The sequence below is a fragment of the Xiphophorus hellerii genome, chromosome 15 (genome assembly GCF_003331165.1).
Source record: "Xiphophorus hellerii strain 12219 chromosome 15, Xiphophorus_hellerii-4.1, whole genome shotgun sequence".
NCBI lineage: Eukaryota > Metazoa > Chordata > Actinopteri > Cyprinodontiformes > Poeciliidae > Xiphophorus > Xiphophorus hellerii.
The window spans coordinates 2,994,506-3,022,020 of record NC_045686.1 but is presented as its reverse complement, the minus strand read 5'-3'; the positions used below and the strand labels follow the sequence as shown (position 1 = coordinate 3,022,020).

At 36.2% G+C, this 27,515-nt stretch overlaps 2 protein-coding genes across 5 annotated transcripts; one reads left to right on the top strand and one right to left on the bottom strand.

Annotated features, from left to right (window-relative positions):
- Window positions 1-164: 164 nt before the first annotated feature.
- Window positions 165-9,561, top strand: LOC116733864 (solute carrier family 22 member 2-like). Its single transcript, XM_032584746.1, has 12 exons — window positions 165-591; window positions 3,130-3,177; window positions 3,732-3,835; window positions 4,005-4,159; window positions 4,243-4,411; window positions 6,145-6,259; window positions 7,243-7,343; window positions 7,423-7,637; window positions 7,712-7,820; window positions 7,918-8,030; window positions 8,631-8,730; window positions 8,885-9,561. Exons 1-12 carry the CDS (start codon window positions 238-240, stop codon window positions 8,949-8,951), a joined length of 1,650 nt encoding a protein of 549 aa, XP_032440637.1. The 5' UTR covers window positions 165-237; the 3' UTR covers window positions 8,952-9,561.
- On the bottom strand, window positions 8,635-27,136 carry LOC116733865 (collagen alpha-1(XII) chain-like). Of its 4 annotated transcripts, XR_004342121.1 has the most exons (9): window positions 26,911-27,132; window positions 26,603-26,635; window positions 24,099-24,245; window positions 23,834-23,953; window positions 22,396-22,560; window positions 22,126-22,281; window positions 21,721-21,750; window positions 11,328-11,421; window positions 8,635-8,723 (listed from the first exon to the last, which is right to left on the bottom strand). XR_004342121.1 is itself a non-coding variant. In XM_032584747.1 (8 exons), exons 1-8 carry the CDS (start codon window positions 26,957-26,959, stop codon window positions 11,393-11,395), a joined length of 729 nt encoding a protein of 242 aa, XP_032440638.1. In that variant the 5' UTR covers window positions 26,960-27,132; the 3' UTR covers window positions 11,054-11,392. The 4 variants fall into 4 exon arrangements, 3 of the variants coding, with proteins under 3 accessions (XP_032440638.1, XP_032440640.1, XP_032440639.1); XM_032584747.1 differs by lacking the exon at window positions 8,635-8,723 and having other exon boundaries at window positions 11,054-11,421; XM_032584748.1 differs by lacking the exons at window positions 8,635-8,723; window positions 11,328-11,421 and adding an exon at window positions 20,676-21,316 and having other exon boundaries at window positions 26,911-27,136.
- Window positions 27,137-27,515: the final 379 nt, after the last annotated feature.

Sequence of the window (27,515 nt, the reverse complement as noted above, 5' to 3'; positions counted from 1 at the left end):
ATGCATATTAAAGTTTGGATAACTCTTCTGTCATTCACTCATTAAAAAGATTGAAGGTTTTTCCTCTTGTGCAGCTTTTAGATTTTTTTTTCACCAAACGTTTGGACTTTACCTCCGGACATTGACCTGCTTAGTGACGCAACATTTAAACGATGAAAATCTCTGAGGGCAGACCTTTACAGAAACCTACAGTGAGCCGAACAGACCAGCATCAAACACTCAAACTTCAGCGTTTGGATGGCGACCTTTGATGACCTCCTGGAGGAGGCCGGCTCTTTCGGCCGCTGCCAGAAGCGGATCTTCGCCATGCTCTGCTTCTTGTCGTTGCCTTTCTCCGGCGTCTATGTTGGGATCGTCTTCCAGGGCTTCACGCCGGATCACTGGTGCCGGGACTCTGCGCTGGTGGAGAAGAGGGAGGCCTGCGGATGGAGCCTGGAGAAGAGTCGCAGCCTGACGGCGCCGCTGCTCAACGTCTCAGGAGTCCTGCAGCACAGCAGCTGCGATCAGCATGAGGTGGACTGGAACAACACAGAACTCAGCTGTGACCCAGAAGGACTGGACTTTAGTAGAGTGGCTGTTACACCATGCAAGGTCAGTTTCTTGCAATCAAATGCATTCAGCATTATCACTTCTTAACATTTTGTTTCTCTTTTTTATTGTTATTCTATGTTCTGTATGCCTTCTGAGTTTAATTATGCATACTTTGACCGATTTTAACATTTCATATATCAAAATGTTCAGCTTCTTCTGGGGAACTGCACTATTACTTTTGGTAATTTAATCTATTCTACTTTTTGAAATATTTAAACTTTTATGTGAATTTCAGCCCCATTGAAATGCATTGAAATTCCTCAGAATTCAGGACTTTGTGCTCTTTGACAGCTTACTGCTACTGCCTACTTCAACATAGAAACTTCATTCAACTTTTAATCAAGTCACAAGGTGTTAAACTCTCTTCGAATGATTCATCTTTTTGATATCTCTTACAGTTTTTCTAAAATCACGATTTAAGTTTTATGCAGATTTTTGTCTGTTTTCAGTTTTTCCACTAATCTTCAGCTGCCAGAATGCGTCACTATAGTAACCGACCCGTTTTGAAGTCTGACAAACAAAATGCTGCTGTCTGGACATATTTCACTATATAGAAATCATTTATGCATCAAAATGTAGCCACAAGTGTCTGCTTCGAGGGAATACAAACGTTATTGATGTAAGTTTGAACATTTTCTCTCCAACACTTCCTGAGTGCAGGCATGTCACTGCTTTGTCCGTTGGACTTTATGTAAAATATTTTCAGCTCCGTCTCAGTTTTTCTTTCAGCTCCGTCTCTCATCAGCTCTCTTCAGCATCTTCTCATGCGTTCATTTGGCACATTTGCATTCTTGTGGTTGTTTGGCAAAGAACAGCAAATTTTGTAGTTTCTTAGTTATTGCTTTAAACTGAAAAAGCAGCATCTCAAACTTTCTACCTCAGCATATAGAAAGTTTTCCAGCTGATGGCATAAACAAGTTCCTGTAGAGCCCCAGTATCTAGATAAAAAATTACACATTATATGGAATTAAAATCATTTTTATTGCCTCAGTGTATTTCTTACCTCTGCAACAGGTGAAAGTGTATTTTAAATTTTGCCCTCTAGTGGGAAACTTGTAGAATACAAGAACCTGGAAATGTGTCACTGTTTCAATTACATGATTATGCCAACAATAACGTGAAATAAACTGACTTATTTCTTTCTTTCTCATTAGACCTACACATTTGCATCATTGGATGGTGCAAATGTGTAGGTCACATTTTGATGGTGCAAAGTGTGCAAGAATAATTTACCCCCACTTTCATGGAGAACAAGACACAAAGGACCATTCAGTTTAAATTTTTATCTCTCCAGTGGTGTAACCTCGCCCTTATTTGTGAAAATCTTACAGTTATTGAAAGTCAGAGAACTGGGTTTATAACATAATGATCGACAGCGATCTGACAATGGAGGCTGTGATGTTGTTCTGACAGTCATCACCTTTTCAGATCCTTGTTTTTGCTCTATGAATGTCGGAACAATAAAGGAATAAACAAAAAAAACAAAACTGTTCACCTCTGATTCAGAAATAAGTCTTCATCTGGGACCTCTGTTCTGCTAAAGGCCCTGAAGGTTTGAAAAACATCTAAATTCATAACCTTGTAACACTGGGCGAATAATAACAATAAATGTACAGAAGACAATGTTGGTCTGCTAAGAAATGATCACTTTATTGGTGTTTGCTTTTCTTGTTAGCCCCTCTGTGACCCTGAAGTTACATAAAAATGTTCTTGTGGAGATGTAAACAGTCTTTTAAAGAAAAGGAAGGTTTTACCCTCCGTTTGTGAGGCAATGCAGCGAAGCTGCTCCACATTCACGCTGCTTCCTCCTTCTGCTCCCATCCTGCAAAAATGTAATGGGGTTGTTAACATCTAGAGCTGTGAAAGAAATAACAAACTTCTCTTTGTGGCGTCAGACAAACTAATTACCTAGGAACAAATTTAATTTTTGATTTATATCGGATTCGTGCAACAGCTGCAACCTCTTCTATGCAATCAGTGTCAGTCAGGGAGCGTGAGAAGGGTTGGAATGAAAAGTTTAATTTGAATCCTTTCAGTATTATAATTCAATCAGATGTTTCCCATTAATGTCACTCAGGCAGTTAAATTAGACAAATCATGCAGTTTTTTATTTTAGTAAATGTAAGTGAGTGCCGGTCATTTCACACTTTTGCATCGTTGGTCTTTAAGGTCAACTTTAAGTTCACAAGTTGTCCACCACAGGATATTTTACCTCTACATCATATTGTACCTGCTTTAACAACTAAAATAAGATCATTTAAAGTGATTTTCCACAATCTGCTTGTTGCCATGGTTTCCATTGCAAAATTTGGTCAAAAAATTTAATTTTGGTGTTGCGTTGTTTTCATTGCACAGAAAGTATTTTTGTCCTGTGAATATATGGGCTTGCTTTTAAGGCATTTTTTTATAACTGACATCTTTAATAATATCTCAAACACCTGCCAAGATGGCAACTCCAATTTATATACAAACGCTTAGGTGTCCTTCACTTGTTTTTAATGAAACAGTTTCTCTTTTATTTTATTTTCTGTCTTTCAGGAAGGCTGGGAATATCATTATGAAGGCAGGAAGTCATTTGTCACCGAGGTGAGAAAGAAATCTGTGCATTTGAGCAAACTTTTAAAAAATGTGATGAAATTTATGCAATATTTCACATTTGATTTAAAAAAGGGTGCATAGTACAGCAGGGATTAAAACAATTCTTAGCTGTAGTTTATCTTTGCATGCATGAATTTTCTCTGGATGTTTCCACAGTCCAAAAAAATACCTGCTAACTGAGTCCAGCAGCTTCTGTCCCCACACATTAAATAAAATATAATAAACAAACTACAGAGGAATAGCTTCCTATGAGCAGCTGACAGCAGAGAAAAAATTGGGGAGGAGCTGTCAGTTACTGGTTGCTATGGTAACCACCAACTGTCAGGAGCAACAGAGCTGAATTGACTAAACAAAATAAATTCAAAAAATAAAATGACACATTTTGACCAACTTGACATCTTTAATGTCGCTAAAATAAAAAATGTTTGTACATGTCCACCCTGTACTGACACCCACTAATCTCACAGAATTGGCTTCTTGTTTTTGTTATTTTATCATTTTCACTTTGTAATTTTTCACATTTTCTGTTGAAATATTTTCAGTTCAACCTGGTGTGTTCAGATGGATGGCTGGTGGATATGTACCAGTCAACTCTCAACATGGGCTTCCTCGTTGGCAGCTTTGCTTTTGGTTACTTTGCTGACAGGTAGGGCCGTGATAAATACCTACAATAACAAAAAACATCCCAAAAAAGTACGAAAAACAAACTTTTAGCCATTTGTTACAGACAGTAGTTTAAAATTAGGATTTCATTCCTATTGAAAAAGTATTAAAGAAGAATATATCATGTACTGTTTTGTTTTTTCTCTGTGTAGATTTGGAAGAATGAAGAGTTTCCTCATGTCCAACGTGATAAACGTCGTAGCAGGAATCGGTTTGGCTGTAGTACCAAACTACATCGTCATCCTGGTTCTCAGGGCCATCTTCGGCTTCAGCGTCAAAGGAGGCTGGATGGCCATATATGTGCTGCGTAATGATGAGTGTTCACATTTTGTCTTCTTCTCTCTTTAAAACAGAACGTGGCTTGATGTTCTGCCTTTTCTGTTGTTTTAGTAACAGAATTAGTTGGGGTAAAGTACAGACGCACAGTCGGCATTTTGTATCAGATGTTCTTCAGTATTGGGCTCCTCATCCTCCCTCTGCTCGCCTACTTCATCACTGACTGGCGCTGGCTGCAAGTTGCCTTCACGGCACCGTATGCCCTTTATTTTGCTTACTACAGGTAATAAACTGCAGTTTTTTGTCCTTATGTAAATACTTGGCCTTCATTTGAACTTTTTTACATAATCTGTCACTATGAATAGTTTGCTTTAGTAATAAATTAGGATATCGAAATAAACTAATCTGCAGATTTCTTCAAAATACTTCTGTATTATAATTGTGTATCTTTCTATGCATCTGAGATGTAACATATATTTATTACACGGTTATTACCAGGCAAACACATTTGACTGGATTGCAATGCATGTAAAATGAATGTGTCGTTTCATATTTATGCTGCAATTGCAATCCAAATAGTGAAACAATTAGCATAGCTTTAATTAATGCTACGCAATGCAGGCTCTCTGTCTGCACAGATGAAGATTCTCTCCACAGCAAGCAAAATGCTTCTACTGAATAATCGGACAATTATCTGACAATTTGGAAACACATAATCTGTGTAACACTAAACATTGATCCCAAAATGGTCAATGTTTAAAGATTGAGCAAAACAATTGGATGGTGACACCATGATAAAAGTATCAGTGATGATTTTAAAGTCTTCCAACTGGAAGGATCTGTGATAACGCTTGTTAGGTAAATTGTATTATTAGTATTATCAAATATTTGTTGTATCATGTAGCCTTGTAGTTACATTTAGATAATGTTTCTGTGTGTTAAATAACTTTGATTCTATCCTGAGACTTCCCTGGGAAATAGGGGTGACAGCTACTCTCAGCAGATGTTGCCCTGCAGGACTTCCTACAAGACAGAGGTGTTAATTGCTCCCAGCAGAGTTTTACATGCCTGACAATAAACTCTGCTCTGTGCTTCTTTGTGATACAAAGCCGCTGCTTTGAAGCTATGCAACGTGTCTTATTCAACGCCGTTCTTGGAAGCAAAAGGGATCTAGAGTATAGATAACATGTGTCTAGAAGTGAATGTTATTTAGCGCTGCAACCATGTGATGAATGCTTTGACTCCACCCTTTTAGAGTTGCAGCGCCCCTTGTGGCAGGGTTCCTAAAGATCAATAAAAGAGAGGAACAGACAGATGTGTGGCAGAGTGGTTGGAGATTTGTGACTAAAAGCACATCTCTGTCTGCTCTCCTCGCGAGTATAACAGAATCTAACTCTCTTGTCTTTCTTGTTTTGTTTAAATTGTCTCTAATAGGTATTTAGACCTGACAACGCTCCTTTGTGCAACCAGGATTAAGCAGTCTATTACTGAAAGAACTTGAGATTGTCCATTAGAGATATTATTTTAACAAGCAACGTCAGCGACTTTGTGATGCTGTGGATTAAAAACTTCATTTTATGCCATGAAGAATTTCCACTGGCAGCTGTCAGTTCCTTCCTTCGATCTGAACGTTTTCTATGTTCTGTTGATGGTAGAATCTCAGAACAACAGAGGCCACATTTTCACCTTTGCCCTGATGAGCACCTGAAACATTAACTCATTTTCCAGAGTTTTAACACGGAGCAGATTGATTGGCTCACTGTGTTGATGCTTGACTAAGCTGGAACATAAGTCCAGTGAACGCATCCAATCGTTAATAAATCTCTATGGCAAGCAAATGATTCATCTATTGATTACAAGAATGAGGTACAGAAAAGCTTTTCTGAGAATTTATGAATCTTTTTCGTTAATGCAACTGCATTCTGCTGCTGTCAGAATACAGGTAACTGTTCATATGAAAAAGAAACAGCCCCTTTTGCTTGAAGATGAAAATGTTTCTGTGGTTTTATCTGTCAGGTTTATCCCAGAGTCTCCGCGGTGGCTCATCTCTCAAAACAATTCCTCAAAAGCTCTGGAAATAACCGAGGCTATTGCCAAGGAGAACAGGAAGAACCTCTCCTCTCATTTTGAGGTAAATCCTGTCATTAGTCTACTCCTTTCCTCTGAAGTGGAAGGATTTAGACCATTTTTTATGTCAATAAGGTTTAAGTACATTTTTATTTAGCCCTTTTGCTTTGATGAAAGAATACATCAATACAATGAAGAGAACGTTTATAATAGGCTTCCTGACGTTTGGTATTTATTTACTTCACTCTGTCACTTCAGCATGTATTTGATCAGACTATGTGTACATTCAGTGAGTTTGACCATGAATATATTAAAATCACACAAAATAAAATTGTAGTAACTAATTACATTTACTTGAGTAAAATTTCTGGATTCTCCACTCAGTGAATGGAAAACAAACATACACATATACTATAGTACACCTGTGCTTTTTGTTAAAGTTTCAAAAGTTTTTTATTGAAATAAACTGATTTGGAAACATTTTTGTTCGCCTGATTTTGTTAATTTTTGTTTACATATATATCATTTTGGTTCTAAAAATACTCAAATTTTCTCTTAAATTAATATTTTGGTCCATTTGATTATGCATGTTTTAAATATTAAATGATTGAGAATTTTATCACTTACTCAGTACTTGAGTAACCGACTTTTTAACCAAAAACTTATTTACTCTTAATTGGCTAATTTCTTGGACGGCTACTTTTTACTTTTACTTGAGTAAAGATATTTTGAAGTAGTCCTACTCTTACTTGAATACAAATCTTACCCACCTCTGCATTTTTCTTAATATTCAACTGGCTTAAACAGTTGTTGGAAATTGGATGTAATATAAAATCTTCAAGGAATAATGTACAATTTAATTACATAATTACAACTTCTCTATGTAATTCATCAAAAATACTGAAAACAACTTGTTCACTTTGGTTAATTACACCATGTGGGTATTACCACCTAACATATTTTAAACTACTGGCAGTACTGTGTAATTTAATCCATAACTGCATTACTGTTGCCATTGTAATTTTAATGAACTGTGTCTTATCATAGATATTAACTGGTGATGACGTTGCGTCCACCTCTGCCTCTTTGTTGGACTTGATCAGAACTCCCAATATGAGAAAACACACTTTCATCCTCATGTTTAACTGGTCAGGCTCATCTAAAACATCAGATCATTCCAGCCCTGCATGTAGGAAAGATTGAACTTTTTATGCCTTTATTCCTTAGGTTCACCAGTGCTGTGGTTTATCAGGGCCTCATCATGCGGGTGGGGATAACGGGAGGAAACGTCTACATCGACTTCCTTATCTCCAGTCTGGTCGAGTTTCCCGCCGCGTTCCTCATCCTGTTGACGATTGAGCGGATCGGCCGTCGGCTTCCCTTTGCGTCCGCCAACATCGTAGCTGGAATCTCCTGCATCGTCACTGCTTTCATTCCTGACAGTAAGACTTCTTAAAGGATAAAATTTGGAAGAAGCATAAAAACAGCCACTGCATAAATACTTTCTGTTCTTCAGGCATGTTCTGGTTAAAGACCATAGTCTCCTGCATCGGTCGGCTGGGGATCACCATGGCCTTTGAGATGGTGGTGTTTGTTAACACTGAGCTTTACCCGACTTGTGTCAGGTGATTAAAAAATAAGCATCCATTGGGCTGACTGTTTTTGCTTACTTCTTTAAAGCTAATGTACTATATAACTAACCTCTCTAACTTGTTGCTATAGGAACCTGGGAGTGTCGGTTTGCTCCACTCTTTGTGATATTGGAGGAATTGTTTCTCCCTTCTTGCTCTACAGACTGGCCAGCATCTGGCTTGAACTGCCTCTCATTATCTTTGGTAGGTTTCTGATGTTTCGTTGTTTGTGTTGACAGTGTAGACTGGGCAGGCCAGCCAATCCAAAAACCTTAAAAATGCCTTTGCTACTATTTAGTCTGGTCGATGTTAGTAGCTTTGTTGTCCTTCAACTTCTTTATATTGCTTTCTGGGATCTTAAAGCCTACTTCATGTTGTCATTCAGGTTCTTTTTAAGTGATTTCTGTTATTTTACAGGCCAGGCAGAGACTGACTGTTGAAATTGGACCAAAAAATTAGTTTTTAGTATTTGTGATTTAACAGGAGAAGATAATATTTCTAAGCAGTGCATTGATATTTTTTTTGTGAAGAAACTAAATCACTATTTAAAATCTACATTTTGGTTTTTACACAGTCTGATCATTTCAAATATTAAGTGTGGCAAAAAAACAAAAAACAAAGACAGAATAAATCACCATAATGCTTCATAAGGTTTCACCATAAGGTTTCTTAATCTGGTTTAAATTGATCTTAAGCTAATGGGAAAAAAACAAACAAAGCAAATACTGACCAGAACTAGTTCAGGTTAAAGTTATCCAATCATCGATCTACTTTGGCTTCATTGACCTTCATGTCCCTAAACAGGAGTTGTAGCTCTGGTAGCTGGAGGTTTGGTTCTGCTCCTGCCTGAAACCAGAGGAGTTGCTCTGCCTGATACCATCCAGGACGTTGAGTTTCCTGATCGGTAAAAAACAAAAACAAAATCACAAACCCTTCGTGTTAAGTCTTCAGTAAGACTTTAGCATTTTATCCTGTACCTTATATGTTGTAGATTTATTGTGTTTTGACACTATAATACAATTTTATTGTTATTCACTTAAAGTCTTTTCTTTTCTCAGGAAAAAGGGGAAACAAGAAGAAAATCAGGAAGTGAAGCAAGTCTTGAAAACTAATGAAGTGGCTTAGTTTTATTCTAACAAATCAGTTCCAACTTAAGAAATCAGTTTTTTATGTTTTTTTAATACAAAGCTTTACTTCTAAAATTAATCATTTGTTTTTTCACAATACAACATGATGGTCAGCTTTTTAGTTGGCTTGCATTGTTTTCTTGTTCCAGTCTATGAAACAGGTTTAAGTCGACCTGTAAATCTGCTGGAATCAAACTAGAATGAACTGGATTTTAAAACATAATATTCAAAACTGAATTTTTAACAAAAATCACATTTTCTTCCTCTTTTTGTCTAGTTTTTTATTGTGGCACTTAAAGAAACATCACACTAGAAAACACATCATGAAATCTATTAATCATTCAATAATTGTCATTAAAAATCATAAAGTATATATATTATGGCAAAATGTCATCGGATTTCATGTGTGAAAAACATTTAACGCTATAATGTTTCAAATGCATAACATCATTCCAGTTGTACTAATATTATTGTACTATACTATGTGTGAAAAATACATCCAACAGTATTGTTTCATGTTTAACCTTTTCAGTATACTGCAAAACATATTGTACTGTACTATGTATCATGACTAAATAAATCATACTCTACTGTCTTGATAAAAAAAAGTAGACTGCTATATTTTATTATAATATCCATTATACTAGACTGTGTCTGGTGGTAAAATGAACAACTATACTACATGTACCACACTATACCACTTTAAAATACATTATAGTCCAGATGTGAAAATTAGGCCATACTGTAAATAAGTATCACAGTATACTGTACATTACTGTATATTATACCATGTGTGTCATGGTATAACAGGCAGAATAAATCTCTATTTCTGTATTTCTGTAATGTATTTCTCATTATACAATGTCATACTATATCATGAAAATAATATCTTACTGCTGTTCTGTTTTACAAAATCACAGAATAATTTAAAATGCATAATACTAAACTGAGTTTGTGATAAAATAAGAAAAATATTATATATTATGTTTCATGATAAAATGTCACACTATACTTAATGTTATAATAAAATAAATAACTCTATACTACTTGCCATTGCAACATACATCAACTATGTACATTATAGCCATAAAAAGGATTATACTATATCTCATTGTAAAATACACCAAAGACCCCAGGTCATGTGTTAAATACATTATGCGTGAAAAATAAATTATACATTAATGATTCTTCCTAAACTTTCACTGTACACTTTAAAACACACCATACTATGTGTCATGTTACACATTGCTATGTTTGGCACAGCAAAATATTATACAAAACTATGTGTGTAAAGTAAATAATAGTAAACTGTGTAAAAATGATCCCTCCCTGCACTTTCATGTTACAGAAATTACAATGTACTGTATTGTGATTAAATCATACTATACGATGTATCAATGTAAATACAAACGTCAGACTAGACTGTGTTTCAAGACTAAAAATGTCATTACATACAGTACAGACCAAAAGTTTGGACACACCTTTTAATTCAATGAGTTTCCTTTATTTTCATGACTATTGACATTGTAGATTCACACTGAAGGCATCAAAACTATGAATAACGTGGAAATATGCACTAAACAAAAAAGTGTAAAACAACTGAAAATACTCCTTATATTCTAGTTTCTTCAAAGTAGCAACCTTTTGCTGTGATTACTGCTTTGCACACACTCTGCATTTTCTTGATGAGCTTCAAGAGGTAGTCACCTGAAATGGTTTTCACTTCATAGGTCAAGCTGCCCTGGCAGGTTAATAAGTGGGATTTCTTGCCTTATTTTAAATAGTCATGAAAATAAAGAAAACCCATTGAATTAGAAGGTGTGTCCAAACTTTTGGTCTGTACTGTATGTGTAAAATGTGTTCACTTTACAAAATCACAATGTACTATAAAATACATATGCCATTATAAAACAAATCATACACAATGTCATAAAAATATATATACTATACTTTGTATTATGACGAAATAAATCATTCTAAATGACATACAATTTACTATATACCATGTGTGTAAAATACATTATAGTATGTGTGAAAAAGAAGGCTGTTAAAATGTTAAAATGTTACACTATCCTGTAACATACACACCACAGTAATGTGTCTTGATATAATCAATCATTTTATTCAGTGTGACATGGCAAAATACAGGTTACTATACAATGTGCATGAAATACTTAATAGTAAACACTGTAAAAAATATTAAAACATTGTATATTTTCCACACATTTTAATATACTTCACACTAGTATAAAGCAAAATTCAACTTCAGTCCCTTATATATTCTATTATGGAAAAAAGTAGAAAGTATTTTACACTCAAAGTGTAAAATACATAATAAACACATAATATTTTATTATGTGAAGTGTGTACACACATAGTATTGACTCTGCGGGTGACGTCACGCTGTCCAGAACACGTCACGCTCCGCCATGACGGGCATCAAACCAACCTATGCGCTCCAGTAAAGCCTGTCAAAAAAAAACACAGCCGGTAGTCTAATATCACTTCTGTTTAGTTAATTGGGGCCTGCCATGCAAAGCAATGGCAGGAACCTATTACTATTGTCGGAGAGAAGCGTCTCTTTAATCTTTATTTTTCTTCCGTAACCGTTAATGCGGCTCGTACCGCTGGGTGCACACCTACAAATGAGGTATCAAAACGTGCAGAAAATTCACGCCATTGGAGCTATTACTTCTGGTGGGATTTGGGCTTAACGTGGCGACATAATTCGCAAAAAACTACGAAAAAAACCCCATTATAACTCAATGGGAAAAATCCTAGAAATACCCTATTTTTGAGGATTTGCTGTGTCGTCACAAATTCACCTAGAAATGCCATACAAATTTCATTTTGTAGATACGTCTGTGATCTCTTCGAAAGTGAAGACGGCTCGTCGATACCAGTTACGGTTTGTCCACAATTTGCCTCTAAGCGACCCAAACTTTCTCATTTTTGCTCAAATTACAGTGACAGCCGATCTCGGTTCAGATCTGGGCACAACATTTCTTTCTCTCATCGCTGTAAATGTTCTGAGTGAGGTACAGATATGAATCTCGGGACTATCGCAGAAGACACATTGACCTGTCATACGCTTAAAACGCTTTTCCAATATGTATTACGGTTCCCGAACAAGAAGGATTTGTTTCCAATGCTTTTTTTCAGTAAAGTGTGTTTGCTCAAACACACTTGTGTGTTTGAGAGCTCAGAGCTCACAGCTCACACCTGCTGAGACCATTATTTACCATAGCAACGGAACTCAAGAGGCTATTGGCTGCTGGTTAGGACTACGAATACGCATCACTGTAGTTCTATCTATCCTCAGTTGAAACAGATCAGGACTGAGAACTGGCCTTTAGAACTACCTGCTGCTATGGGCTGTATATAACTGATTTAACTCAGTAACTGTTACACATGGGATTAGTTTTAAACTTTAAAATGAAGCATACTGAAAATTTCAAAATAAAAGCCTTGAATATTTTACATGACGTAATTGCTCTTTTTGGCCGTATATGACTTTTTCATCCAAAGCAATGTTACACATGGGATTAGTTCGGAACTTTAAAATGGAGCATAATAATAATTTCAAAATAAAAGCCTTGAATATTTTTACATCAGGTAATTGCTGTTTTTGGCCGTATATGACTTTTTCATCCAAAGCACTGTTACACATGGGATTAGTTTGGAACTTTAAAATGGAGCATAATAATAATTTCAAAATAAAAGCCCTGAATATTTTTACATCATGTAATTGCTCTTTTTGGCTTTATCTGACTTTTCCATCCAAAGCACTGTTACACATGGGATTAGTTTGGAACTTTAAAATTAAGCATACTGAAAATTTCAAAATAAAAGCCTTGAATATTTTACATGACGTAATTGCTCTTTTTGGCCGTATATGACTTTTTCATCCAAAGCACTGTTACACGTGGTATTAGTTTGGCCCTCTGAAATGAAGCATACTGAAAATTTCAAAATAAAAGCCTTGAATATTTTTACATCATGTAATTGCTTTTTTTGGCCGTATATGACTTTTTCATCCAAAGCACTGTTACACATGGGATTAGTTTGGAACTTTAAAATGGAGCATAATAATAATTTCAAAATAAAAGCCTTGAATATTTTTACATCAGGTAATTGCGCTTTTTGGCTTTATGTGACTTTTTTATCCAAAGCACTGTTACACAATGGAATAGTTTGGCCCTCTGAAGTGAATCATACTGAAAATTTCAAAATAAAAGCCTTGAATATTTTTACATCATGTAATTGCTCTTTTTGGCCGTATATGACTTTTTCATCCAAAGCACTGTTACACATGGGATTAGGTCGGAACTTTAAAATGGAGCATAATAATAATTTCAAAATAAAAGCCTTGAATATTTTTACATCATGTAATTGCTCTTTTTGGCCGTATATGACTTTTTCATCCAAAGCACTGTTACACATGGTATTAGTTTGGCCCTTTGAAATGAAGCATACTGAAAATTTCAAAATAAAAGCCTTGAATATTTTTACATGACGTAATTGCTCTTTTTGGCTTTATTTGACTTTTTCATCCAAAGCACTGTTACACGTGGTATTAGTTCAGAACTTTAAAATGAAGCATACTGAAAATTTCAAAATAAAAGCCTTGAATATTTTTACATCATGTAATTGCTCTTTTTGGCTTTATTTGACTTTTTCATCCAAAGCACTGTTACACATGGTATTAGTTTGGCCCTTTGAAATGAAGCTTAACAAAAGTTTCAAAATAAAAGCCTTGAATATTTTTACATCATGTAATTGCTCTTTTTGGCTTTATTTGACTTTTTCATCCAAAGCACTCTTACACGTGGTATTAGTTCAGAACTTTAAAATGAAGCATACTGAAAATTTCAAAATAAAAGCCCTGAATATTTTTACATGACGTAATTGCTGTTTTTGGCTTTATGTGACTTTTTCATCCAAAGCACTGTTACACGTGGTATTAGTTTGGCCCTTTGAAATGAAGCATACTGAAAATTTCAAAATAAAAGCCTCGAATATTTTTACATCATGTAATTGCTTTTTTTGGCCGTATATGACTTTTTCATCCAAAGCACTGTTACACGTGGGATTAGTTTGGAACTTTAAAATGGAGCATAATAATAATTTCAAAATAAAAGCCCTGAATATTTTTACATCATGTAATTGCTCTTTTTGGCTTTATCTGACTTTTCCATCCAAAGCACTGTTACACATGGGATTAGTTTGGAACTTTAAAATTAAGCATACTGAAAATTTCAAAATAAAAGCCTTGAATATTTTACATGACGTAATTGCTCTTTTTGGCCGTATATGACTTTTTCATCCAAAGCACTGTTACACGTGGTATTAGTTTGGCCCTCTGAAATGAAGCATACTGAAAATTTCAAAATAAAAGCCTTGAATATTTTTACATCATGTAATTGCTTTTTTTGGCCGTATATGACTTTTTCATCCAAAGCACTGTTACACATGGGATTAGTTTGGAACTTTAAAATGGAGCATAATAATAATTTCAAAATAAAAGCCTTGAATATTTTTACATCAGGTAATTGCGCTTTTTGGCTTTATGTGACTTTTTTATCCAAAGCACTGTTACACAATGGAATAGTTTGGCCCTCTGAAGTGAATCATACTGAAAATTTCAAAATAAAAGCCTTGAATATTTTTACATCATGTAATTGCTCTTTTTGGCCGTATATGACTTTTTCATCCAAAGCACTGTTACACATGGGATTAGGTCGGAACTTTAAAATGGAGCATAATAATAATTTCAAAATAAAAGCCTTGAATATTTTTACATCATGTAATTGCTCTTTTTGGCCGTATATGACTTTTTCATCCAAAGCACTGTTACACATGGTATTAGTTTGGCCCTTTGAAATGAAGCATACTGAAAATTTCAAAATAAAAGCCTTGAATATTTTTACATGACGTAATTGCTCTTTTTGGCTTTATTTGACTTTTTCATCCAAAGCACTGTTACACGTGGTATTAGTTCAGAACTTTAAAATGAAGCATACTGAAAATTTCAAAATAAAAGCCTTGAATATTTTTACATCATGTAATTGCTCTTTTTGGCTTTATTTGACTTTTTCATCCAAAGCACTGTTACACATGGTATTAGTTTGGCCCTTTGAAATGAAGCTTAACAAAAGTTTCAAAATAAAAGCCTTGAATATTTTTACATCATGTAATTGCTCTTTTTGGCTTTATTTGACTTTTTCATCCAAAGCACTCTTACACGTGGTATTAGTTCAGAACTTTAAAATGAAGCATACTGAAAATTTCAAAATAAAAGCCCTGAATATTTTTACATGACGTAATTGCTGTTTTTGGCTTTATGTGACTTTTTCATCCAAAGCACTGTTACACGTGGTATTAGTTTGGCCCTTTGAAATGAAGCATACTGAAAATTTCAAAATAAAAGCCTCGAATATTTTTACATCATGTAATTGCTTTTTTTGGCCGTATATGACTTTTTCATCCAAAGCACTGTTACACGTGGTATTAGTTCAGAACTTTAAAATGAAGCATACTGAAAATTTCAAAATAAAAGCCTTGAATATTTTTACATCATGTAATTGCTCTTTTTGGCTTTATTTGACTTTTTCATCCAAAGCACTGTTACACATGGTATTAGTTTGGCCCTTTGAAATGAAGCTTAACAAAAGTTTCAAAATAAAAGCCTTGAATATTTTTACATGACGTAATTGCTCTTTTTGGCTTTATTTGACTTTTTCATCCAAAGCACTCTTACACGTGGTATTAGTTCAGAACTTTAAAATGAAGCATACTGAAAATTTCAAAATAAAAGCCTTGAATATTTTTACATCAGCTACTTGTGTTTTGAGCATTATATAACTATTTTAACCCAAGGACTATTACGCTTGGGATTAGTTTGGCCCTTTGAAATGAAGTTTAACAAAACTTCCAAAATAAAAGCCTTGACAACATTTTAAATCGTACCGAATGGTGCACGTCCGCCTCGCTTAACGTTCTTGCGGTTCTCCGCGTGCCACTGATTACGTCGCGGCGTTCTTTAGCGTCGACGCCGATTTGTAGCGTGACGACGCCGGGCCCATGCCCGACGGGCGCGCCTTGGCAGGCCCCGGCTAAATTTCTTCCGAAATTTTCTAGGTTTCTTCTTTATTTTTCTTCCGTCACCGTTAATGCGGCTCATACCGCTGGGTGCACACCTACAAATGAGGTATCAAAATGTGCAGAAAATTCACGCCATTGGAGCTATTATTTTTGGTGGGATTTGGGGTTAACGTGGCGACATAATTCGCAAAAAACTACGAAAAAACCCCCATTATAAGTCAATGGGAAAAATCCTGGAAATACCCTATTTTTGAGGATTTTCTGTGTCGTCACAAATTCACCTAGAAATGCCATTCAAATTTCATTTTGTAGATACGTCTGTGATCTCTTCGAAAGTGAAGACGGCTCGTCGATACCAGTTACGGTTTGTCCACAATTTGCCTCTAAGCGACCCAAAGTTTCTCATTTTTCCGAAAATTACAGTGCTTCTCTCGCTGATTAGAGTGAGAGATGAAGACAACTTTTTCAGCCCAAATCATTTTTGAAATCGCCATCACGCCCACAAATATCGCACGATTAGTATCAAAATCGGTCCTGACATTGATACGCCTGTCTGCTCCGGTAAAATGTTTTCGAAATTTATCTAGACCGTACGGTTTTCTGTCACGGTGCTTCAGAGCAAAGTCATGCGACAGGATTTTCTGAGGCTGTCTGAGGCTCTCTCCCATGTATTTGAATAGAATTTCAGATCTGGGCACAACATTTCTTTCTCTCATCGCTGTAAATGTTCTGAGTGAGGTACAGATATGAATCTCGGGACTATCGCAGAAGACACATTGCCCTCTCATACGCTCGAAACGCTTTTCGAATATGTATTACGGTTCCCGAACAAGAAGGATTTGTTTCCAATGCTTTTTTGTCAGTAAAACGTGTTGGCTCAAACACACAATTGTGTGTTTGAGAGCTCAGAGCTCAGAGCTCACACCCTGCTGAGACCATTATTTGCCATAGCAACGGATCTCAAGAGGCTATTGGCTGCTGGTTTGGACTACGAATACGCATCGCTGTAGTTCTATCTATCCTCAGTTGAAACAGATCAGGACTGAACTGGCCTTTAGAACTACCTGCTGCTATGGGCTGTATATAACTGATTTAACTCAGTAACTGTTACACATGGGATTAGTTTTGAACTTTAAAATGAAGCTTAACAAAAATTTCACAATAAAAGCCTTGAATATTTTTACATCATGTAATTGCTCTTTTTGGCTTTATTTGACTTTTTCATCCAAAGCACTGTTACACATGGTATTAGTTTGGCCCTTTGAAATGAAGCTTAACAAAAATTTCAAAATAAAAGCATTGAATATTTTTACATCAGGAAATTGCTCTTTTGAGCTTTATATAACTGATTTAACCCAGCAATTGTTACACATGTGATTAGTGTGGCAATTTAAAATTAAGCTTGATGAAAATTTCAAAATAAAAGCCTTGAATATTTTTACATCAGGTAATTGCTGTTTTTGGCTTTATGTGACTTTTTCATCCAAAGCACTGTTACACGTGGTATTAGTTTGGCCCTCTGAAATGAAGCATACTGAACATTTCAAAATAAAAGCCTTGAATATTTTTACATCAACTACTTGCTTTTTCAGCATTATATAACTGATTTAACCCAATGACTATTACACATGGGATTAAAATAGACTGTTTTGCATGAGCAGCAGATAGATCCTCTATTGCACATGTGTCAAACTCAAGGCCCGCGGGCCACATGTGGCCGGCTACGTCATTTTATGTCGCCCTCTCCCCCCTACCACCGTTTTACAGCCCCATTGATTGACTTAAAATAGGTTTTGAGCACGAATTGACTACAACCTACATATCCCATAATGCCTTCCGATTCTTACCAACCAACATTACGGCTTCTCGCCACTAGAGTGCAGCAGAGTCACCTCAAGCTGATGATTAATTTTCCCAGCGAATAAAACTGAAAGATCGACAAGCTAACAAGCTAAAGAGCGAAGTCCCGTGATGTTTCAATCGAGGACTTTTACCGTCTACTGCCCCCTGATTTGATGCCACAGCTTCGACTCCATGCAGCTCGTGTTTTGTCCACGTTTGGAAGCACCTATCTGTGCGAACAGATGTTTTCAATAATGACTTTAAACAAGACCAAGCACAGATCGCGCATTACTGACGAAAACCTACACGCCGTTTTGCGGATTGCCACAGAATAGAACTAAAACCAGACATCGACGAACTGACCAGGGGAAAACGGTGCCAGACATCCGGCCAGAAAACATTGGTAAGCACGAACAAACTACATTTAAATAGAATGGATGTAAAACCAAAACGCAGTATACTGGAATATGCATATAGTTTATTGATTTTGCTTGTGTTTTGTTTATTTACAGAACACAACGCAATTTTTAAACTGAGCAGTAATTTTACATCCATGCAAACTCAAATGTAATATTTAAAACTTGAATACATAAAATCAGTTATTTAACAATATGAGGTGTTGTTTAAAAATAAAAAAGATAGCAATTTCTTTTTATTGCAGAGACATTAGATTCTTAAATTTATGGTATTCTTTAAATGTTGTAATTTTGGTTCATTGTAAACTTTACCTGTAAAAAGTTTGTAGAAATCTTTAACATAAGGTCAATATATATTTTTAAACTGTAATATGTTGTGTGTGTGTGCGTTATTGAAAATTTATATTTGTGAAAATCATTAGGTAAATGCTAATGAACTGCCTTCCTGCAGTTTATGAGCATTGTACTGTTACTAAACAGTTCAATGCAAGGTTCATTAGCGTTAGCATTTTAGCTTCAATAAGCTATTAGCTATTTATTTTACTTATAGCAATGTTTAGTATACTGAATGGAGTAAATCAATTACAGAAAATATCCTAGTGATTTCCCACATACTGATGAAAGCAATGACGCTAACATTAGCGTTTCTGCTGATTTTAGCTGATATACTTACTTTATAATACTGAATGGTGCACGTCCGCCTCGCTTAACGTTCTTGCGATTCTCCGCGTGCCACTGATTACGTCGCGGCGTTCTTTAGCGTCGACGCCGATTTGTAGCGTGACGACGCCGGGCCCATGCCCGACGGGCGCGCCTTGGCAGGCCCCGGCTAAATTTCTTCCGAAATTTTCTAGTTTCACTTTAGAAATGGGGCCGACTGCGCAAATAGACAAGGACAGGTAGAAACCAAACATGTCATTTTATTGTATAACTTTTAATGAGGACTGATGTGGCCATGATGGAAGGACAGCAGCCGTCAATCATAACGACTGGCAGCAAAACCTTTTTACAACGTAAGAAGTCTTAACGTTTATATACTTTATAAGTAAGTATAATTAGAAATATTTCAGGCATTGCATTATGTAGAAGGTACGTGTCTAAACGTTAGTAACCATGGAGACAATGCCGCACCGTCATGTAGCCTAGCATGTATGGAAAAGAAATGGTTAGCATCTGGTGTTTTGTAGGCTTTTAGGGCTGCTCTGGTTTGATGCTGTTTAAAACGCTGTTCATGACATTCTGATATAAATCATGTGGTGTGAATTCAGAAAGTCAACACATCGGGAGGGAGGAGGTATGGGTCGGTTTGTAAGCTAGCTATTTCCAACTTCTGTAAACACAGGTGTTGCATCAAAATCTGTGAACCATCATTTCCTGTGACCACAGAGGGCGATAGAGCGCAGGTATGACTTGAAGATCAGCGAGAAGAAGAGTATGTAAACTGCGTAAAAACTGATACAGCTGGGATTGTAAACTTCACGGCTCAAATAGCCAGGATCACACTGGTCACAGATTTTGATGGTCATAATAATCCGTGACCTTACTGTACAGGACTGTAAATTATGTCAGAGTGTTAAACAACTGGTTTTCAGAGTTCTACCATCTCTTCACCACTATCTGTGTGTATTTATAACAATATTTAACCCTCAAATAGCCAGGATCACACTGGTCACAGATTTTGATGGTCATAATAATCCGTGACCTTACTGTACAGGACTGTAAATTATGTCACAGTTTAAAACAACTGGTTTTCAGAGTTCTGCCGTCTCTTCACCACTATCTGTGTGTGTTGTGCATTCAGAGATGCTCTTCTGTATACCTCGGTTATAACGAGACGTTATTTGCGTTACTGTTGCCGTTCTATCGAACCAGTCTGGCCATTCTCCTCTGACCTCTGGCATCAACAAGGCATTTGCGGCCACAGGGTTGCGGCTCTCTGGATATTTTCTCTTATTCGGACCACTCTCTGTACACCCCAGACATGGTTGTGCATGAAAATCCCAGTAGATCGGAAGTATCTGAAACACTCAGACCAGCCTGTATGACCCCAACAACCTTGCCACGGTCAAAGTCACTTAAATCACCTTTCTTCTCCATTCTGATGCTCAGTTTGAACTGCAGCAGATAGTCTTGGCCATTTCTACATGCCTAAGTGCATTGAGTTGCTGCCCCGTAATTGGCTAATTCAACATTTGTGTTAATAAGCAGTTGGACAGGGGTACCTAATAAAGTGGCCAGTGAGTGTATGTTGGAGTACACTGTTTTGAGACTAGAAAGGTCATGACACACTATGGCTTAGTGTGGTCTCATGATAAAAAATAGCAGAACATTTGTGTAAAAAACATACATTGTGGTAACCATTGTGTAAAAAATAAGTCGGTTTATTGTTAAACATTAATTGCAAATCGCATCATATTGTGTCATGATGAAATAAACCAGACTGAACTATGTGTCATATCATAAATCATACTATGTTGTGTGTAATGTGATAAATCGCACTTGACTATGTCTCATGATAAATTTCAACATACTGGACTGTGAACAACAATAAAATGTCATATATGTGTATGAGATGCATAAAAGTAAAATACATAATGATACACTCGGTCATTATAAAACCAAACATGTAAAATTGGGTCTTAATAAAAACATATATGCTTTGCTCATGTATAGAGACAGTACAGTACGATGATTTTTACACACATGGTGTAACATGCCATATTATACCATTAGTACAGTAAAATGTATGTTACACACAGGATAGTATAATGTATTCAACATAGTGTAACATGCTATGTTCTCCTGCAATACAGTATAGTGAATATGGAAGAAATAAGAAAAAAAAGTTTGATGTTGAGGTTTTACTTAAAAAATTTTCAATCAATTAAACACAAACAATTTGACATTACAAGAGACAAAGTGACACAGTGCTGGCCTCAGTATTAATCAGATTCTATTTAAAAGTTGCTGAATGTCTGACTTCAATCGTCATTAGGGAAACCTGGTTTAGAAAATGATGAAAGAATTGTCACTAACTGGATATTAACTCATCAGTTTTTTTCATGCATGTCTGCAAACTTATGTTAGATGAAAGAAAATCGGGGTATTTTTCAAAAGGCTCTTAAAATGTAGGTATATCATACAACATTCTAGTAGATACATATCATATAAAGTTAGAAGATAAAAATCTTTTACTTCAGAAAAATTTTCAAGATATTTTTGAGTATACTTCCGCATTAACAAAACAAATATTTATGTGGGAATTTTACAAATACATAGCAAAAACTCAATTATGTTGAAGAAAGCTAGAATAATTTCCATTGAACACATAGACCTCATAATATGAGAAAAATGACTTTTGTTGTGTCCTGTCACTTTAAAAACAGCTGAAATGAATCTGTTTACCTGTTGAGTTGGTTTGATCAGCTTGCAGCCCTGACAACAAAGAATGAAATGTCAGCAGGTTTTAGAAAAGCGATGTACATTCAGCTGGTACAGTCATGTTTATGGTAAAAGACCTGCATTTCTATTTATATGTTCAGTCGTTTAGCTGTGGCTACATTGCAGACAGCCAAGGGGAAATCTGAGAGACGCTGTCATGCACCACCTCTGAGCACCAGAGGAAAGAAATAAAAAAACTAAGGAACACAAAAATAAACAAAACCATAAATAACTCCAATGAACCAAGATCTCGATTGTCAACAGCTTTATTTTTTGCTGACTTATCTACTTTAAAAAAATACAGATTAAGGGATTTATGTTTTATTATTTCATGACTTTTAAACAAACTACATTTTTAAACATACATACCTTGTTTTTCCAGATTGGTAGCATCATGACAGAGGTTTCTGGATATATTGAAGGCAGCATCATAGAATGATTGGTAAGTTGAAAAAAGATATAAATGATTTTCTGTGTCTTCAGAAGCAATGGTCCTCAGTCGGTTAGTGACATGATGGCCCACACCTATAAAAAATGTGCACCGTTATAGTACTGATCTAAGAAAAACAACTTCTTGTTGGTAATGTGTTTTTCTTTAACTAATGAAACTGAATTATCCACACAGAAAACAAATGTTACCAATAACATAGATCTCGATTCCACTGTCTTTCAGATTCTGTGCAGGAATTTCTGTCCAGTCCGAAGAATCTCCATCAGTGATCAGAACGACTTTCTTTTTTGAGTCTGGACGCATCCCTGCACTGGGCTGAAAGTTGTGTTTCAGGACGTGATCCAGACCTCTTCCTGTGTGTGGTAAAGAAGAAATTCAGAAGGTGAAGAGACGTTCTAGGTATCAGCATAACATGCCTGGAAAAAAAATAATCCAGCTGTATGACTGGATTTTGTGCTCATAGCATCCAGGAAGCATTCAGAAACTTTAAACTTCTTACATAGTAACATTTTCTCACAGAATGTGGTCTGTCATAGATGTAGAAACATTTAAAAATTACATATGTGGCTACTATATATTTGTAGATTGATGCGTCACAAATTTCTGTTAGGACGTATTAACTTTGCCCAGCAGCTTCTTTGAGGCTCAAACTCTATTTGATGAAAGTAGTGGTGCTGTGGGCTCCCCCTCCAAAAATGAAAGAAAATCTCTATAGTAATCAGTGACTCAGCATTTTCTAACTGCTAGTTCTTCTATTATTACTCAGCTGCTTCTTCTAATATTGTTCCAGCCAGACTAACAGAAGAAAGTCGACCCAGGTTAGACTCTGAGGGAAAAGTTGAGCCGCTGAAAAAGTGGACGCATCCTGGCACTGAGCTGAAAGCTGTGATTAAGGACATGATCCAGAGCTTTTCCTGTATGTGAGAAGAACAAAGTCAGAAGTTGAAGAGACATTCTAGGAGTCAGCATTACATGCCTAGGAAAATAATAATCCAGTTTTAGGCGATCTTATTGGAATTTGTGCTGATGTGACCCAGGAAATATTCAGAAGCTTCTGTACTTAAACAGACATGTCAAATATCGCTTTTATTTGCTTTCACTTTAAAACAGAAAAAAACTGGTTAGCATGTTGTCTTTTGTAAACTTGTAAGGTTGCTAAAGTGTAAGGGAGACGCTGTTAATGACATACTGATATAAATCATGTGGTGTGAATTCAGGCAAAGTTGTCATTTTGATCACGTCAAATAAGAGGAGGTATCGGTCCGTTACTAAGCTAGCTATTTCAAATTTTGGTAAATACTGTCTTCTATGAGCCCTAACCAGGTGTGGACTCGTAGTAGAAGCCATGAATAAACTGGCAAAACAACTTGGGAAAACAATTTCAGTCATTTTGTTCAATACTCCCGATCCTAACTTCCCATGTTCACCATGGCGCCTCCAGTGATTAAGTGACGTAGTTGCAAAGGGTCAACATTGCACAACTGCTTCTTCTATTTAATATTGTTCCAGCGAGACTAACAGAAGAAATGTGCAAAGTTCCTGTTTTTAGTTGTGATCCACTCAGATCCTGAGTGGAAGTCCCAGATCTCCACATGATGAGACCCCTGCTGTGGACTCAATACTGACCCATATGTGTGAGTCCTTTCATGTGTTGCATTGCATCAATGGCCTGCAGCATTGTCTGCTTGTTATCGTGGCTGTTCAGGTCCAACTCGGTTTTACTGTAGGTACTGAACTGAGTCACACCTAAAAAACCCAGACATGAATAGATCAAATCAGACAGAAACTTGGAGCAAAAATATGTTTTAACAACAATATTGATCAATACTGGCATATTAGATTAACTAAATTAGCACATTAATGACATTTTTAAATGACAATAAAGTAATACCTATTTGCACTTGGTTGGGACCAATGGGGAGGTTCTGAACTACCTGGGATATAAATGCTTTCATTGTATGAAATTCTCTGCTGTAAATACTCTCAGAACCGTCCACTAGCATCACAATGTCAACTTTGGACATTTCACACAGAGATCCTGAAAGAAAAAAACTGTTACAAATGTATGTGAAAAATAAATGAAATTACAGCTACGCTAAAATACAGGTCTATTTATATATTCTATTTCTATTTCTATTTTCCTTTATTTAACCAGGTAAACCCCGTTGAGATCGAGATCTCATTTTCAAGAGGGACCTGGGCAAAACAATTTGCAATACATAGCAACCTTTTTACAAGATAAAAACAATTAATACATATGCACAAGTATAAAACAATAAAAACATTTTAAAAACAATGACACTGTTCCATAGAATCTTGTTGCCTGTCTTTAAGAACTGATCGAAATAAGTCCAGTGAAATCATTTCCGACATCTTAAGTTCAGACTGCAACTGATTCCACGCTGTGGGGGCAAAACACTGAATGCCTGCTTCCCTTTTTCAGATCGAAAGCGTGGGACATGCAGAAGAATAATGTTATTGGAGCGAAGAGAACGAGAACTGACAGTTCTATGTAGGAGAGTGGATAAATATGCTGGGGTTAGACCAAGTAGAGATTTATATATCATTATCATTAAATGATTATTTCTCCGTACACTTAAAGGAGGCCATTCAGCTTTTGCGTACAAATCACAATGATGTGTCAGACGTCTACTACCGGTTATAAATCTTAAAGCGCAATGATACACAGTATTTAATGATTGAAGACATTTGGTCGAAGCATTCATATATAAAACATCTCCATAATCCAAAAGTGGCAGGAATGTCGCTGCTACCAATTTTCTTCTAGCTTTGAGTGTAAAACAAGATCCATTTCGATAATAAAACCCAATTTTCATTTTCAATGTCCGTAGTAGATTTGCTATTATTAAAAAAGAGAGGTAATTTAACGTTAACTTTGGACAAAACGTTTGGCTCTTTCCTCTTTAATTTTGCCCGGGATCCTCAACGAGCGGCGGCGTTCTGCTAAAACGAAACAACAACAAAGCATGTTGACGTCACAGATCACAGAGTTTAATCTCATACAAAGCAATCGACAACAAAACTGCAGAGGAACAGAGATATGCATTTTTCTCATAAAAATAAAGACACACACAAGGGAAGACAGACAAACACAGAACAAAGACAAAACAAAAAGCAAAGACGTCTTTGGAGAGAGAGAGCCAATGTAAAAAGGCAAAATGGTGGCCGCTCTCTCTGCATTTTCTCTCCCTAGACGTAATCTTATAGTAAAGAGGTGTTTCTCCAATTTAATATATTCAATTAAAGCGTTCCTCTTATTGACCAACTGGAAACTCCCTTAAGCACTCAGAGAAACTTGGAAACTCCCCCTGATCTACGCAAAGATCAAAGGACCATCTGCCTTCTACCGAGACAAAGAAGCAAACCGCTGCGCTCTGACCCCCCCCCCCGTGGCTCCCTCGGTCATTCTGAGTACAGAACGACCTGAGATACAATCTCACAGATACCTGTGAAATCTAAAGTCTCTGTCTCCCAAGGAAAATGCTAATTTTATGGCCTCGCCTGTGGTCTGACCACACAGCGGGGGTCCCATTGAGAGATCTCCCTTAATCAGCATTTGGTTCCTGTGTCTCTGAATGCTTACCCCTCTGGTTTAGTTTTAAATGCTTAACACAACCCTGTTCAAAATAAGAGTGTTCCATATATCTTTTAAGATTAACTGTATTAAGCACTAAAAATAATCATATTTCCTTAACACTATGTGATTTTTAAAAGAGAGTTCATTATCTAGAATAAAACCTATATATGGCCACAGTTCTGATGATGGGACTTAAATATTGACCATTGGTCCGAGGTAGATGTGGTCCTATGGACCAACCTGAAGCTGCATCAATGTAGGAAAACATGACTCTGATTTAGTTGTCAAATATCTTAGTGATACTATCAGTTGGATTAACACAAGTTTTCCTAAGTTTTCTTTCTTTTTACATCATCATGACGTATCAACCACTTTCTCTGAGCTTAACTACCCAGTAATAAACATGACATCAGACATGAACATCAATGGCAGGTAAAGTCTATCCCACTGCAAAAGTATTAGCGGTCATTTGAAACTGCAATTTTGCACATATTGGCAAATATAGTTTGATATATTGTGCAGCTCTAGATCACTGTGCACATGAACATAGATGTTGCCCTGATGCCCCTAGCAGAACAGTAGAGTCCTGTAATGGCATGCGAAGAGTTAATACAGTTCATTGGCTTCATTAGCAAGACAAATATTTATGTGGGAATTTTACAAATACATAGCAAAAACTCAATTATGTTGAAGAAAGCTAGAATAATTTCCATTGAACACATGGATCTCGTAATATGAAAATAATGACTTTTGTTTTGTCCTGTCACTTTAAAAACAGCTGAAATGAATCTGTTTACCTGCAGCGTTGTGCGGTTGGTCAGCTCGTAGCCCTGACAACAAAGGATGAAATATGGTATCAGAAAGGTAATGTACTTTCAGCTGGTACCATCATGTTTATGGTAAATTGCCTGCATTTCTTTAACGCTTCATCAAGTCCAGAGGATTTGAAAGGCCTTTACATTCAGTCATTCAGGTGTGGCTACATTGTAAGCTGCCCTGGGAAAGTCTGACAAAAGCTGCCATGCACCACACTTTGGCCTTCACTCTTCTTTTAGCAACTATTTGTTTTGTTTTTTGTCCAAAATCACTCATATTTTTATCTTACCAGTACAGATGAAGGCTCCCAACAGAAATGCTACCTTGTAGAAGTCCATGGTGAGGACCTCACATCAGCTGTTCGTTATTTGCACTCAAACATCCCTGTAGTGGGGTAAATATAATGTATTGGATGAATAGGGCAGTTCAGTTTTTAGCCAATGGTTGGCCTGACAAGCAACTCAAAGAGCAACAGTCCATAGTCCTTGTTTATATACAGTATTTTTCTTTCCAGTAAGCAAAGCTTTGCTATTTACACTGTCAAACTTTTATCCATTTTAATTTCTCTCTCTGACTATGTTTTTGTCTAATATGTTTAGAGAATATTATATTTAATATAAATTTTAACAATAATACATGAAATATTTCTGATAAAACATCACTATCCAAACTGGTTTAGGGAAATTTAGGGTAATTGATTGATTTTTGTAGTCCATCCAGCTAATTTAGGAAAGAACATCTCTTTGTTCTTGTCTATGGTGGGAGGTTGGAGTGCGACTGACTGTGTGGACGGATGTCTTTTCTACAAGCAATGAGTTTAAACAGCTGCAAGGTGTGGACAGGTTAGCGGGAAAACCTTTTTTTTTTAAATCCTTGATGCATCAAATACTTGTT